Consider the following 16926-nt stretch of genomic DNA (forward strand, 5'->3'; position numbering starts at 1 on the left):
TTTGTCTTGTGTCTGCAGCACTTTTCAGATGTCCAGGAACAGAGCCCCGCTGTCTCTCACAGTACACCCAAACCCTCCTGGGGGAGGACAGGTAGGTCATAGTAGCTTTGCGCATGTCCCGCCCACCTGAGGATCTGCCTTTTTAGCCATCTGTTTCCTCTGTGGGGTGCAGAATCCACTTGTCACTTAAACCTCGCTGAATTGATTGCTTTCATTTTAGTCCTGCGACTAAAATGTCGCAGGACTAAAATGAAATGATATAATGTTACGACCGCGGAAATGTTTGTAATGACCTGTTAAACACACCCCGGTAATGGCTGAAATGGGCTCAATGGAATGCCTTGTCTTCCCGTTGCATCCAGAAAAATGCTTAAAGTTCGTTGGAGATTTAACACATCTCGACACTTACATCACAAGAAAGAGAAGAAATAACTTTATTTTGATGGATGTACATTTTTTTTCACAAATTTAAAAAAGTTATAATTTTGTACAGTTGAAATATTTACAAACTAGAGGTGCTGAAATGAAAGCAACTGCCGAAGATGAACACACAAATTATAGTGATATTGTGTCTGATCTTGCGAACCATGTAAAGTATGTATAGATAGGTGTAATCTAGAGCCAAGTGTGTTGATTTTCAAGAGGGTATCCTGCTATTGACACACTTGTTGAATTATGCAACAGAACGTGACAACAGTAATTAGTGAGGCAGTCTAGACCGTGCAGGTGTGCCTAAACGGAGCACGGTTTTGGTGGTTGCTGCCCTGTTCCACCCCTTTGTTAATATATTAATATATGCAAATATACCCAGTGCATTTATACAAATGAGGCACATATAATTTTCTTTATTTTAACGCAACATATTTTTTCTATATACATTTTCTGATGCTATCAGGTATTTAAGAGTGCATTCTAAGAAAATAAGTGTAATTTGACACATTTAATACCTGAATTCCCACCAAAATCCCTGAACTTTATGTGCTATAATAATTCAGTCAACATCTGATTAGAATTGTTTTTAAAACCTTTTAACAATTTGTATGAATGTTGCTAGTCATAGTTCTGGCCAGCAGGGCTCAACAAGGCATTGTGCAATATATTGTGTCCAGACATGTCTCTGTCGTGTAGAATATTCAGCCAAGCAGTGATTTAAACTGACTTATGCTATTTTTGTTTGTTGCAGATTCATAACCCATGTGATGGAGGGAGTTCATTCAAAGCTGCTATTTGTTGTTTTTGCCCGTCTGAATGAGTTAACTGGACCTTATTCTGTCAAGCGTTAACCAGGTTTTTATAAACAAATTGTAAGGAGATACTTCCTTGTTTTACTAGTGTTTTATGTAGTCACAATTTTAATATAAATTTAAGTTTCTGAATATTGTTTTGTGTGTGTATGTAAATTATTCAGTGGGAATTTTACATTCACTGTTTTACTGAATGTGTTTTTTACATTTTAGATATCTGGTTGTCAAGTTTTTTTTCTTCATAATAATAAAATCTTCAGTTAAAAAAGCTTAGGCCACGGCCATGCATTCCTTCTTTAGTTTCACCATATCAGTCATCAGTGAGGTATTTTTTTTGGTTTAAAAAAAACAAACATTTAAAAAATCACCCAATATGCTTGCAGACCTGTGGAGAGGAGTGGTTTGGACTTCAACAGATATTACTAGCAGCCAGTGATATTCAGAGTAGTAGACAGATCACAGCCCAGTTTCCCAAAAGCATCTTAAAGTTAAGTTCATCTTATAATCATATGACCTATAGTTCTAACGATTAATTTATTAGCCTTAAGATGCTTTTGGAATACCGGGCCCAAAACCATAGAGGCCTCTATTTGCCAAAAGGCCATGTTGTCATGGGCAGTGCCATTGAGGGCTTCCACCATTTTAATGTAGCCAACTGGGTGGGACTTCCAACTTCATTGGCTGATGCCTCCTGGTGACTCTGTTGGAGTCATGTCCAACCGGGTCATCAGGAGCGATCAGCCAATCATGAAGAAGAAAATTAACTACTTCAAAATAGAGAGAGTACTTTATTTATTTGAGTCAATCTTTTGGTGCTGTCAGACACTATAATGACACAGATGCAAAGATGAGTCCTCGATCTCTATGATCAGAACAGGCAAACAGGAGTCACTGGGCCATAGATCTAAATCAACCAGATTGGACAAGGCCATAGATCTAAATCAACCAGATTGGACAGGGCCATAGATCTAAATCAACCAGATTGGACAGGGCCATAGATCTAAATCAACCAGATTGGACAGGGCCATAGATCTAAATCAACCAGATTGGACAAGGCCATAGATCTAAATCAACCAGATTGGACAAGGCCATAGATCTAAATCAACCAGATTGGACAAGGCCATAGATCTAAATCAACCAGATTGGACAGGGCCATAGATCTAAATCAACCAGATTGGACAGGGCCATAGATCTAAATCAACCAGATTGGACAGGGCCATAGATCTAAATCAACCAGATTGGACAGGGCCATAGATCTAAATCAACCAGATTGGACAGGGCCATAGATCTAAATCAACCAGATTGGACAGGGCCATAGATCTAAATCAACCAGATTGGACAGGGCCATAGATCTAAATCAACCAGATTGGACAAGGCCATAGATCTAAATCAACCAGATTGGACAAGGCCATAGATCTAAATCAACCAGATTGGACAAGGCCATAGATCTAAATCAACCAGATTGGACAGGGCCATAGATCTAAATCAACCAGATTGGACAGGGCCATAGATCTAAATCAACCAGATTGGACAAGGCCATAGATCTAAATCAACCAGATTGGACAGGGCCATAGATCTAAATCAACCAGATTGGACAGGGCCATAGATCTAAATCAACCAGATTGGACAAGGCCATAGATCTAAATCAACCAGATTGGACAAGGCCATAGATCTAAATCAACCAGATTGGACAGGGCCATAGATCTAAATCAACCAGATTGGACAGGGCCATAGATCTAAATTGACCATATACTGTAGGACTCCAAATCTCATTGATGGATCTCAGGGTTCTGGCTCTCGCACTGTCACCATCTACTCCATCCAAGGTAATGTGATGCTGCTGTGAAACTTATGGATATACGTTGTGCACAACTCATGGATGTCAAATGATTCGAGATGGACGTCACAGCGGGAAAGTGCTAGATGAGCGAACTTGTGAGTGAAATTAATGAAGATCACGTGACTGAGGAAAATATTGCCGTGGTTAAGGATAATATTGAAGTGAGTGACAGGAGCCTATTGAAAAAAATGTCTGGAATTGTCGGAAACATTGGACAGTTTGATAAAACTATTGAGCAGTGGAACTCATACAGAATGGTTAGAATATTTTGTTCTTGCAAATGACATTGAGGACAAAATGGTGCCAACTTTTTTTTTGTGATAGGTCCAAACATTTAATTTACTACGCAGCCTGCTACAGCCAGACAGGCCAGGTAAAATGAAGTATGGTGATATTGTGGGAATCATGAAAGGACACTTTTCACCAAAACCACTAGTTGCTGAAAGGTTTAGGTTCCAAAGAAGAAATCAGAAATAGGGCGAATCAGTGACAATGTTTGCTGCTGTGTTAATTTAACTCACAATGCTCTGATAGTTTATGTTCTAAATTACACCGTTAGAGACAGACTAGTATGTGGGATATGGAGTGAAGCCACACAAAATAGACTGTTAACAGAAAGTATTCTGACCTTGGCAAAGGCCATAGAAGTCAGTGTTTCCACAGAACTAGTTGCTAAAGAGGCTCAGTTGTAGAGTTCATCAGGAAAGTGCCCAGAGTTGCTACATTTTTCACCACCATAGGCCCTGTTCCCAAGAAGGCCAAGGTAACCTGTTTAAATTACTATCGCCCCATAGCACTCACATCTAGCCATGAAATGCTTTGAAATGCTCATCATGGCTCACATCAACACCATCAATCCCCGATACCCTGGACTGACTCCAAATCGCAACCCCCCCCCCAACAGATGATGAAATCTCTATTGCACTCCACACTGCCCTCTCCCACCTGGATAAGATCAACACCTATGTGAGAATGTTGTTCATTGACTACACCTCAGCGTTTAACACCACAGTGTCCTCCAAGCTCATCACTAAGCTCAGGACCCTGGCACTGAAAACTTCCGTCTGCAACTGGCTCCTGGACTTCCTGACGGGCCGCCCCCAGGGGTTGAGGTAGCCATACTGGTTAAGTGTGCCTTGAATTCTAAATAAATCACTGACAGTATCACCAGCAAAGCCACCCCACCCATCACACCTCCTCCTCCATGCTTCACGGTGGGAACCACACATGCAGAGATCATCCGTTCACCTACTCTGCGTCTCACAAAGACACGCCGGTTGGAACCAAAAATCTAAAATTTGGACTCATCAGACCAAAGGACAGATTTCCACCAGTCTAAAGTCCATTTGCTCGTGTTTCTTGGCCCACGCAAGTCTCTTCTTCCTGTTGGTGTCCTGTAGTAGTGGTTTCTTTGCAGCAATTTGACCATGAAGGCCTGAGTCAAGCAGTCTCCTCTGAACAGTTGATGTTGGGATGTCTGTTACTTGAACTCTGAAGCATTTATTTGGGCTGCAATTTCTGAGGCTGGTAACTCTAATGAATTTATCCTCTGCAGCAGAGGTAACTGGGTCTTCCTTTCCTCTCGCGGTCCTCATGAGAGCCACCCCTGAGTCGATACATTTTAGAGTCACCTTGGGCTGTGATTACAGCTGTGAAAACACCTGGATTGTACAATATTTGCACATTATTTTTTTTATTCTTCAAGCTCTGTCAAGTTGGTTGTTGATCATTGCTAGACAGCCATTTTCAAGTCTAGCCATATATTTTCTAGCTGATTTAAGTAAAACTGTAACTAGTCCACTCAGAAACATTCACTGTCATCTTGGTAAGCAACTCCAGTGTATATTTGGCCTTGTGTTTAAGGTTATTTTCCTGTTGAAAAGTGAATCCATCTTGGGGTTGTGCCGCAGAGCATCATGGCATGGGGTTCTATGTGTTGTAGACTGAACACGTTCAATATATATGGTTGAACTAAATCATGTCTCCCGTCTCATCATTATTGAATTGTTATGAAGACGTGGTTATGAAACACACAAGACATAACAATAATCTCTTCATTTTGAATTATGTATGATCACTTATCTGAGAAAGTACTGTAAATATCCGGAAAATGTGTCTTCCCTCCACACCATAGTATTTTTTTTTTCAGCTTTGAAATTAGCCACTAGTAGGACCTTACACATAACTGCCAATAACTTAATAAAACATCTGATTGGCTCAGAATAAAAACTGGTTTGGATCTGACAACCAGATTAATTGGTTGAAACACCAAACAGCATTTTTTATCAATGGGTAGTGAGCTCATTGTATGTTTACCCTAGATAATTAGGCCATCATTCTAATCACTTATAACCATACTTCCATTAATCTCATAGGCTACTTGTAATTCTTCCATATTTCATTAGGTAAGTAGGCAGTTTACCATTTCTTCTTCCATGTATGCGTTGGATTGGTCGTCCAATTTACTATGATGAAATGCAAATTGTTTATGATCGACGATAGGTCAGTCATCCAAGGACGCTGTAGTAGGACAGTGACGTAACAAATAGGTCAGCGGGAGGGGATTTCTGTGCGCTCTCTAACATCACACATTCTAAACCCTCAAATGATTTACCTCACAAGTGGTGTATGTAAAAATGTATGAGAAGAATGGCAAACGATATAGAGTATATACAGGGGCTAACTTTAACTCACCACTAGCTCTCTGTCTCCCTACTGTGGATGATAATGATATAGGCCTGTAGCCCACACACCCTGTTTGGGTCATTATATCATCACAGCAGGTGGCGGGTCATTATATCATCACAGCAGGTGGTGGAGCTGAAGACAAGGCAATAGTCTAGATGGTGGCCCCAATATTTACTTCCATTATAAAAGATCCAACAGTGTAGCTGTTGCACCATGACAAAAATTAAGCAATGGCCACATACCAGCATAGAATATCCAGCAGTGATTCTGCACATATTATGTGAAATGTTGTGATATTATGTTGCCCTTGCAGATTATATTCCCTCCATCCCTTGGCAGGTATGCAAGCAGACATGAGCTCTGTGGTCCATGTGTGACACAGGGAGGCTGGCGGATTGGGGCTAAGCAGTTTCTATGGCAACAGAGGATGAGCGATGCTGCGGTAAACAGTGAGGTGGCGAGCCCGGGGATGATGCCTGAAAAGGCTGTTTCTTCCTTGCTCTTCTCACGCTCTACCCTGCTGCTCCCATTGTCATGGCTACTGGACAGTCTTTGGGCCATGCCATTGTAAGGAAGGAGGCTAAAATATAGTATCTCAGTCACACCGAGGCATGTAGGATTACACAGGCAGAACACAAGGCATATGTTCCCATCTTTTCAAGCAGTTGATAGACCCATTTCCTTTGACGGCACCTTTTATTCTCTATCATCCAACCACTTATAGTATCATAACATAATGTCTTTGTGCTTTGGGACAGGTAAATATAGGGCCCAAGAAACCATTTTCCTTTGCAAAACCAGTACAAAGGATATGTCAGATTATCATTTTATTGGTACACTGTACAATTTTGATTGACTAGGGTGCTACATTTTTTTTCCTCCATAATATTTTTTCTCTCTCAAATAGCTACCATATGCACCAGAAAACTGTTCACAAGTAGAAAAATACAAAACCACATGTACACCACTCACCCATTTGTGAGGGGAAAGAATGTACAATGAAAAACATGTTGGAGTTTAGAAAGCTATAGTACCTTTGGTGAAAAGAACTAAAAACAGTGGGGCAGGATTGATAAAAGCAGCATGAAATGACTTGAACTAAGCTGCCGTACCAAACACGGAGATAACAGAATTGCACATTTTCTGTCTTGTTCTTTTTCTAGGATTAAAAAAGAGGAGATCCAAGGTCCACAAGCAGAGCTGAAATACATTTGAGGAAAATCCTCACGGGTTTCACAGCTACTTTAGTATTCATCCAGTGCATCTTCAGTCCAGGGGAGACCAGTAGATAAAACAGGGAGGGCCACAAAAGCACTCCCAATATTCTCCTAGACAAAGAGATCCTATTCCAAACCTCTAGCACCTGGATGATGATTAGGATGATGACTATGCAGACTAATGGGAACTGGGATCATGTAGTTAAGGCTTGGGTTAACAACAACTCAGTGGACATGTACATTACACAGTATGTTTCACACAGTAGAAGGTGTAATATTATGTCTAGTGATGTTTAATGAGTGTATTACATATTACACAGTATGTTTCGGATGTCACTTTCTGGTCAAGCTGCAAAGCCGGAAGATCTACTTCTCTTCTTAAAATCAAATAATATTTTAAACCTAACCTTAACCACACTGCTAACCTTATTCCTAATCCTAACCTCAAATTAAGACCATAAATGTTGACAATATATCGCCAATTTTGATTTAGCAGCTTGGCCATATTTTCGGGAATCGTATGTTTCACACAATAGTAGATGTAATTTGTTAGTGACGTGAGTAAACTCTGAGAAGATGGTAAATACAGTAGAGGTGTGATTTCTATGGTTCTTTCAGAGCCTTTAGAGCAGTGGTCTGAACCGCAGATCAATTCACAATATCATCTGCCATCTATTTTCTGGTATATGAAGGCTTTGACAGCACGAGGCTGCCATTAGAGGAGGGATGGCTATATACATTTATTCCCACAGCAGGTGCTAAAGTTTGTAATTACAGAATTGTATGAAATATAAGCCACAGTGTGGTTGGCCTAGACATACAAAAGGAGACTGTCATTGAGACAGAAACAAGACATACAAATCAACACTCATACAAACACACACAGTGGATGATATTGCCTGATGTCCAGTTGTAAAACTGAGCTGTCCAACGTTATCAACTGCCAAAGACAGGAGGGGCTACAGGAACTGGTACACTACATACACATTCACACACAACGACATATACATGCACTGTTTCAAACTGCCAAAAAGTGCTGTCTTGTGCTTGAACATTTCACACTGTTGGTTGTCGCACCAACAAATGTGTTATCTGCATTGACTGCCATTTCAAAAGCAACGAAACCCTGAAGACAACCGTCTTCATCAGCACATAGTAATGTAGGTAGAACAGAAGGAGTTAAGGCCACATGGGGAAAATCAGGGTAAAAATTGTATCCAAAAAAAAAAAAAAAAAAAGGAAAGTAAAAGTGTTTACATCAGATGTCATAAATGCATATCAATCCTTGCTATGTCAATTACCCCTACACACCCAAGAGTACAATGTCCCGCTTGTCTGTTTCAAGATGATGAGGTGTGACAAGATATGAAGCCCCTGGTCAGTAGATCACAGGTTGAGGGAGTATGTTCTACTTAGCAGGCATCATTGAGCACCAGTGCTTTAGGGATCTATTCAATCCGCATTGCATCTTTACAGCGTGCTTGAAATTTAAAGGCCATGTTCCTGCTTTAGCGGGTACTGCATTCACTGTAAACGCTGCATATGTCTAAACGCTGCATATGTCGGCTCAATGGGAATTGACCTTCCATTTCTGCAACGCTTCAGCTTTACAGATTAAATAGTGTCCTTAGTGAAGGTCAGAAGCTTCCCAATGGGCAACATTCTCTTCCGTTGATGGCCACCAGGGGGTAGGCATGCTCAGTTCCTGATGTCCAGCTAGGCCAGCCCGACTCCACCAATCAAAAGACGGAGCCACTGTGGTGGAAGTGGACAGTGATGGATCGCAATTACAGTAGTGTGCACATTTGGAAAGAAACTACAACAAAGGCCAGCTTTTGTTTGTGTCTGAAGGATGAAGGAGAGACAGTAGCAGGCCTACAACAATTTCAAGGCATCATAGATGCAAGAATATTCTCAAATGCAAAAATGTTTAGCCTCCAATAGGCTCTAATCATAGAATATCATACCCACTATATGTTTACTCTGAAGTGCTAATATTAGACACAGTTCATGTTCTCTCTCATGCCATCTATATAATAGCAGGACATTTTAGTCATGGAGAAAAAGGGTATAAACCATCATAAGACACACACATAAAAAACAACAGATATGATCCCTTTTTTAAACATATTTAGAGCAGGGCTCTCCAACCCTGTTCCTGGAGAGCTACAGTCCTGTAGGTTTTCACTCCAACCCTATTTTAGCGCACCTGATTCTAATAATTAGCTGGTTGATAAGCTGAATCAGGTCTGTTACAACTGGCGTCGGAGTGAAAACCTACAGGAGGGTAGCTCCAGGAACAGGGTCGGAGTGAAAACCTACAGGAGGGTAGCTCCAGGAAAAGGGTCGGAGTGAAAACCTACAGGAGGGTAGCTCTAGGAACAGGGTTGGAGAGCCCTGTTTAAGTGTAACATTTAGGAGGTTAGCGTCTTCTGTCCCCTTGGAGCTAGGGCTGCAGTACCCTATTTGTCCTGTAGGGAGTGTAATTGCAGTTTTGAGCTGCATTATGCTCAGTCCCCTCTCCTCTACGGCCTGCTGTTGTTGAAGCTGGAGTTGTTGCTGCTGCAGCTCTCCTCATAGGTGGGAGGGGGTTCTGTAAGATCCACATACAAACCAGAGAAACAGACCGACTAATAGTAGGCCATTGTTCATTTATCATCATAATGACACAGAAGTGATTTACAGAATCAACTCCAGACAGGTTAAACTGTGTGTAGGAGCAGCAAGTGGTGACTAACTATGTAATAGTGCTGTATTAGGCAGGGGTAACTCACCATGTGGGTAGTCCCAGGTGCTGTACTCAGGGGGGAGTATGAGAGGACAGGACGTGGGTACTGGGGTGACGTTTCCCTCTGTGAAGAAAGGGATGGTGGACCCAGTGGACACACAGAACAGAGGCGCAGAGGTGTCGTCGGCACGTCGCTGGCTGGGTGGGAAAGCTGCACCGGGAGCGTAGCTAAATGCACTGGGGGACATGGTGGGGGGCTGGCCAGATTGGTCCTGCTGGGAGTGGCTCTTAGTGGGGATCTCCTCGCTGACTGAACCCCCTGCACCCAACTCCTCCTCCAGGTCCTCCTCAGCTGGGGGTGCGCTGGGGGTAACCCCTTCCAGGCCGGTGTTAGGGCTGATGGGTGTTGGGGCTGGGGTTGAAGGCCTAGCTCGTGACGGGGTCAAGTTGACAGCGATGTTCCCGATGTAGATGGGTAAAGTGACAACCGTCTCAGGGGATTTTAGTGATACCTGCAGCGATCACAAAGACACAATGTTAATGTTAAATATCCTGTCATCCCAGGTGATCCTTTAAGTACAGCACTGACACAAATGGCTTTGCCATACTGTATGACGACCAAGACATCTGATCTGTTCAGATTACAATAGTTATAATCCCTGAACTCAAAAGAGACCTCTGAAACTGAGCATGAATGACTTACAGCATACTACATGGCAGGTGCATTGGGTTAATGAGAGGATTACTACAGTATGATACTGTATGAGGAACATTGTCTGGTTCATATTGCAACTATAACTACAGAATGAAGAGTATGAGAATGGCTTACCAAGAAAAACTTCCAAAAGGACGTTTTAACCTCTAATTAGTCCTTTTGGAAGTTTTTCTTGGTAAGCAACTCTCATGATTTTTGTCATTGTTGTTGAGCACCCCTCCTTGCCTTTGTTTTCTGAAGCGCGAAGGGCCCACCTGAACGCTATAGAATGAACACTGTACAACTGCTAAAACTCTGAAATACCACCTGTGAACAACATGCTGTACTCGGGCGGATGCCCATCAGAGCACTCGATTGAGGATGTTATTAACCTGGATGAAGTAGTCAATCTCTATGAGGCTGCAGCCGGCCAGGGCAGACTGGGGGAGGGGCGGTACGATGATCTGCTCTCGCCACTCAGCGTGTTTCCCCGCCTTCACTCCCGCCCCCTCTACCTCTGCTATGGTCCGCAGGTCATACAAAGCTCGTTTGGTCTTATAAGTCACTTTCTGAGCAAGAGAAAAGGAGGAGGGGTATCAGAGACAAGATCTACATCCAACAAACATACAGCCTAGAGTAAACAATACAGACAAACACTACAGATCAAATATTTACACTAAAAATACTCAAAAGTATGTGTACAGCTGCACCTTTGCTGCTATAACAGCCTTCACTTTTCTGGGAAGGCTTTCCACTCGATGTTGGAACATTGCTGAAGGTACTTCCATTCAGCCACAAGAGCGAGATCAGGCACACAAAGGTGTTCCAAAAGTGTTTGATGGGGTTGAGGTCAGGGCTCTGGGCAGGCCAGTCAAGTTCTTCCACACCAATCTCGACAAACCACTTCTGCGTGGACCTCACTTAGTGCACGGGGGCATTGTCATGATGAAACAGGAAAGGGCCTTCCCCAGACTATTGCCACAAAGTTGGAAGCACAGAATAGTCTAGAATGTAATTGTATGCTGTAGCATTACAATTTTCCTTCACTGGAACTAAGGGGCCTAGCCCGAACCATGAAAAACAGCCTCAGACCATTATTCCTCCTCCACCAAACTTAACAGTTGGCAATATGCATTCGGGCAGGTAGTGTTCTCCTGGCATCCGCCAAACCCAGATTCGTCTGTCGGACTGCCGGATGGTGAAGCGTGATTCATCACTCCAGGGAACGCATTTCCACTGCTCCAGAGTCCAATGACGGTGAGCTTAACACCACTCCAGACGACGCTTGGCATTGCGCATGGTGATCTTAGGCTTGTGTGCGGCTGCTCGGCTATGTAAACCCATTTCATTAAGTTTCTGACGAACAGTTCTTAAGCTGACGTTGCTTCCAGAGGCAGTTTGGAACTCAGTAGTGAGTGTTGCAACAGAGGACAGACAAATTTTACGCGCTACACGCTTCAGCATTCGGCGGTTCTGCTCTGTGAACTTGTGTGATCTACTACTTCGCGGCTGACCCATTGTTGCTCCTAGACATTTCCACTTCACAATAACAGCACTTACAGTTGACCGGGGCAGCTCCAGCAGGGCAGAAATTTGATATACTGACTTGTTGGAAGACAGTGCCACATTGAAAGTCACTGAGCTCTCCAGTAAGGTCATTCTACTGCCAATGTTTGTCTATGGAAATTGCATGGCTGTGTGCAAAATTTTATACAACTGTCAAGCAACAGTGTGGTTGAAATAGCCGAATCCAGTAATTTGAAGGGATGTCCACATACTTTAGTATATATAGTGTATCAGCATTTGATCAGAAGTTACACTAGTAGCAACATGAAACCGTGAGACCGTGGTCGTGTGGTACCTGTATGAGACTGGCCAGCACGCAGCCCGTGTCCTTGCCTGACTTGTTGTGGATCTCAGTGGCTAGTCTGATGATCTGGCCTGGTGTGTATCCCCTCAGGTCACTGCAAGCCTTCAGCATGAGGGTGCCCGTCTTCACCAGGAGATAGCTGAATCTCTTAGTGATCACAGCATAACTGGGTTGCTGGGGAGAAGCAGTCATAGGAAGGGTAAAACAACCAGTTCTGAGGGACAGATGAACAGAGCGTAGTAACAGAAATAAGAGCTGGGGGGAAGACCTCTTGTAATCTTTAATTATGGATGAGAAAGTGGTTTTATTGCGCTCATCGTGCAGAAATCAAATCCCATAACTATCAAACAAAATAAGGCATGATCAAATAAGTGGGCACTCTACAGGTAGTCAGTCCACTGTTCTCTTCAGAAATATATACTGTTCCAGTACACAGTCTATAGCCAAGTACTATATATACACACCACCGTTCAAAAGTTTGGGGTCACTTAGAAGTGTCCTTGTTTTTGAAAGAAAAGCATTTTTTTTAATCCATTAAAATATGGATAAAAAAAAACATTGTTCATGTTGTAAATGACTGTTGTAGCTGGAAACGGTTGATTTTTAATGGAATACCTACATCACTCCTGTGTTCCAATGGCACATTGTGTTAGCTAATCCAAGTGTATTCTTTTAAAAGTTTAATTGATCATTATAAAACCCTTTTGCAATTATGTTAGCACAGCTGAAAACTGTTGTTTTGATTAAAGAAGCAATAAAACTGGCCTTCTTTAGACTAGTTGAGTATCTGGAGCATCAGCATTTGTGGGTTCGATTACAGGCTCAAAATGGCCAGAAACAAAGAACTTACAAAGAAACTCGGCAGTCTGTTCTTGTTCTGAGAAATTAAGGCTATTCAATGTGAGAAATTGCCAAGAAACTGAAGATCTCGTACAAGGCTGTGTACTACTCCCTTTACAGAACAGCGCAAACTCTCTAACCAGAATAGAAAGAGGAGTGGGAGGCCCCGGTGCACAACTGAGCAAGAGGACAAGTACATTTGAGTGTCTAGTTTGAGAAACAGACGCCTCACAAGTCCTCAACTGGCAGCTTCATTAAATAGTACCCACAAAATACCAGTCTCAACGTCAACAGTGAAGAGGCGACTCCGGGATGCTGGCCTTCTAGGCAGAGTTGCAAAGAAAAAGCCATATCTCAGACTGGCCAATAAAAAGAAAAGATTAAGATGGGCAAAATAACACAGACACTGGACAGAGGAAGATTGGAAAAAAGTGTTATGGACAGACAAATCTAAGTTTGAGGTGTTCGGATCACAAAGAAGAACATTCGTGAGACGCAGAAAAATGAAAAGATGCAGGAGGAGTGCTTGACGCCATCTGTCAAGCATGGTGGAAGCAATGTGATGGTCTGGGGTGCTTTGGTGGTGGTAAAGTGGGAGATTTGTACAGGGTAAAAGGGATTTTGAAGAAGGAAGGCTATCACTCCATTTTGCAACGCCATGCCATACCCTGTGGACGGCGCTTAATTGGAGCCAATTTCCTTCTACAACAGGACAATGACCCAAAGCACAGCTCCAAACTATGCAAGAACTATTTAGGGAAGAAGCAGTCAGCTGGTATTCTGTCTATAATGGAGTGGCCAGCACAGACATCGGATCTCAACCCTATTGAGCTATTGTGGGAGCAGCTTGACCGTACGGTACGTAAGAAGTGCCCATCAAGCCAATCCAACTTCAGGAAGCATGGGGCGAAGTCTCTTCAGATTACCTCAACAAATTGACAACTAGAATGCCAAAGGTCTGCAAGGCGGTAATTGCTGCAAATGGAGGATTCTTTGACGAAAGCAAAGTTTTAAAGGACACAATTATTATTTCAATTAAAAATCATTATTTATAACCTTGTCAACGTCTTGACTATATTTCCTATTCATTTTGCAACTAATTTCATGTATATTTTCATTGAAATGACTGCATAATAACACAAGTTCAGACAGTGAGACAGTGCTGAGACATTGGTGACTGGTGGTCTTTACCTCAATGTCGGGCACTTGATTGAGGTTGAGCAGGTTGAGTAGGTAGAAGGGCTTCTGGGACTTGTAGTCCTTGGAGAAGCGCGGTGTGTCTATGACGACTCTCACACGGTAAACAATTTTCCCAAAGGGCCCTTCAAAGGAGGTTGGGGCAGCCACTGAGTTGGACAGAGACAAACACAGTTATTAGACAGAGCGAGATTGACCACAGAGAGTTTAAGATTGTATACTAAATGTAACTCTTGGACATAAATAATTTCACAATATCAACTGCTACAGCAGCAACATAGACCACAGCTGTTTCATTTCTTTCATAAAGCCTCTGCTGTCTGCAGGTGAAACCTATAAATGGGAATACGAGATTCTGACCAAAACAGGGTGGCAGTCTAAAATGGTGGCTGGTCAGTGTGTGTACTTTATCAGAGGAGGGCTAGTCAGTGCTTGGTCTGAGCAGTGGGAAGCAGATAGATCAGGACAGGGGGACAGATACTCAGGGCTCCTAGCAGCGCTGTCACTAAGTGTCTGTGCCTATCTGTCTGATCTGCACAAATCCCCTCCTAACAGGACAGGGGGAGGACAGAGTTTATTTACAGACTTCCGAAAGGACAGAGGATAGAGGAGGAGAGATGGAGGAACGGATACTGAAGAAGAGAAAGACAAAAATAACAATTCTGAGAGGTTGGACGGAGAGAGGAAATGGAGAATGGTAGGATGAAGCTTAGTACAAAAAGAGATAGAGATGAGAGGATGGATCAGAGTCTCAGAGAAAGACCTTGGAAAACATGTTATCTGAAATCTGAATACATTTACAAATGTCATACTGGGTTAAAGAAATGTTCATACTGAATATCCATCTCCTGTATTCAGCTCATAAAGCACGACAGGTGCTGATACATTCAAATTGGAATGTATTGTGTCCAATGTCATGCTTTTAACGAAATACATTATAGGATTTTCCTATGAATCATTGGAATAAATAGATAACGCAAAATGGAAGACTTATGAAGGACAGAGATGCATACAGAACACACAATTCAGTCTCTCACATTCTCAATATTATCAATTCCAATTCAGCCCTCCTCCTCTTGTAGCCCTTTCCTGCAGACAAATGACCAAATCATCCTCTAGTGGCCTCACGGGTGGAATGTTATTAATATAAAAAACCTGCCAAAAATCTGGTGTTTCTATGTCAAACGGTTTTGTTATATTTCAGTCTTCTGTGGTGTATATAAAGTGTAATATTGGGCTGCAAACTAAAAATGTAATACATTTCAACTCTATATCTGACATGGTATAGGTGTCTTCTTTTTTTTAAGCCCATAACCATAAGTGTTAGGTGTATACTTTTTTTCCCAAAGTAGATTTGTTTAAGACTACCCTGATTTAGCCCACTGCAGTAAAAGGTTAAATGATCATGTCAGCAGCGGGTGCTTCACAGGGGAATTGCCTGCTGTCAAAAAGGATTAGTGAGTAGCAGCAGTCTGGGTGCAGAAGGCTTGGCAGAACAGACACAGACAGGCTCCTGGCCAGAGGGAACACAGCACCAGGCCAGCCACATCTCCCTAAGGAAAGAGTGGCTGGCTGGCCTCTTCTACCACTTGCTCCTCTTCTCCAGCCTCCTCCACAGAACCAAGGGCTCCTTTTTTCAAGTCTTTACTTTAAGTGTTTAAGTACATTCAACAATCTTCACAGTACGAACACCAGTTTTAATGTAGCATCCCATTTGGAGGCGCTATTAAATGTGGATTTTAAAGCCTCCCCTGTCAGCCCCTGACCTGACAACCAGCAGGGGGCACTGCCACTGGGCCACGCGGCTCAATTAAGTGCCTGGATGATTCAATCATCAGCTCTGTAATTATCATGTATTCTGTTGCCGTTCTGTTGACGACGGGGGAAGGAGGGACGTGGAGAAGGGAGGGCAGCAGGGTGATTGCAGGGGGCCCACAAGGAGCAATTAAATAGTGACAGCACCACGGGACTAAAGGACTATATATAGACAGTGTGGCCTAATAGACAGACAACCACTGCACTGTCTGTGCCCTCACACCTGCATGTACTCGAGTTCACAGTCCAGTCAAAAGCATTCCGGAGAAAACAAGGAATAGCATTCTACATGTCATGTGTTACGACACAAAGGAGTGTCTGTAGGGACATGATACGTCTCTAGGCTACTGGCACTTGTTTGCTTGGCCTTTGTGTTAGTCCTTGACCAGGGGTGACTAACATGGCCTACTTTGACATATATCACCCACTTAGACAGGAGATGTTGGCTGACACAAGGGGGGCTGGCTGACTGAGGCAGTTACGATTAAAGTGCATGTAGCACAAGTGTAGAGACATTAGTTTCAATAGTGTACCCTACTTCTGATATGAAAAGGCATTTCTTTATTTACCTGAACAAACTGTACTGAACGTTCTTATACCATTCATAATGCTATATTATATCCAGTCCAATTGTTTCATTGTCAGACAAAGAGCCAAGGGCCCTAAGCAATACTACAAAAGCAACACACACTGTGCCTATTCAGAAACTTCACACTATCAGTGGTTATACCTGAAAACAAGATTCCTTCAAAAAGTCACCAACAGTTCAGCTGTAGTGTACTGACAAAAATAT

At 42.6% G+C, this 16926-nt stretch overlaps 2 protein-coding genes across 3 annotated transcripts in view; one reads left to right on the forward strand and one right to left on the reverse strand.

The window, feature by feature from the left end:
• LOC120021561 (myosin-IIIb-like) overlaps positions 1-1506 on the forward strand; it is a 47543-nt gene extending 46037 nt beyond the window's left edge. For both annotated transcript variants that reach the window (XM_038965351.1, XM_038965352.1), the window contains 2 exons: positions 19-91; positions 1184-1506. In XM_038965351.1, the coding sequence (XP_038821279.1) occupies positions 19-91; positions 1184-1191 (81 nt within the window). In that variant the 3' untranslated portion in view covers positions 1192-1506. The remainder of the gene's footprint in view (positions 1-18; positions 92-1183) is intronic.
• Positions 1507-9514: 8008 nt separating this feature from the next.
• arrdc1b (arrestin domain containing 1b) overlaps positions 9515-16926 on the reverse strand; it is a 50516-nt gene continuing 43104 nt past the window's right edge. Inside the window, exons 4-8 of the mRNA XM_038964666.1 lie at positions 14313-14467; positions 12273-12455; positions 10804-10980; positions 9764-10229; positions 9515-9582 (exon numbers count right to left, since the gene is read on the reverse strand). Coding sequence (XP_038820594.1) covers positions 9515-9582; positions 9764-10229; positions 10804-10980; positions 12273-12455; positions 14313-14467 — 1049 coding nt within the window. The remainder of the gene's footprint in view (positions 9583-9763; positions 10230-10803; positions 10981-12272; positions 12456-14312; positions 14468-16926) is intronic.

Source organism: Salvelinus namaycush, chromosome 26 (assembly GCF_016432855.1).
Source record: "Salvelinus namaycush isolate Seneca chromosome 26, SaNama_1.0, whole genome shotgun sequence".
NCBI classification, from domain to species: domain Eukaryota; kingdom Metazoa; phylum Chordata; class Actinopteri; order Salmoniformes; family Salmonidae; genus Salvelinus; species Salvelinus namaycush.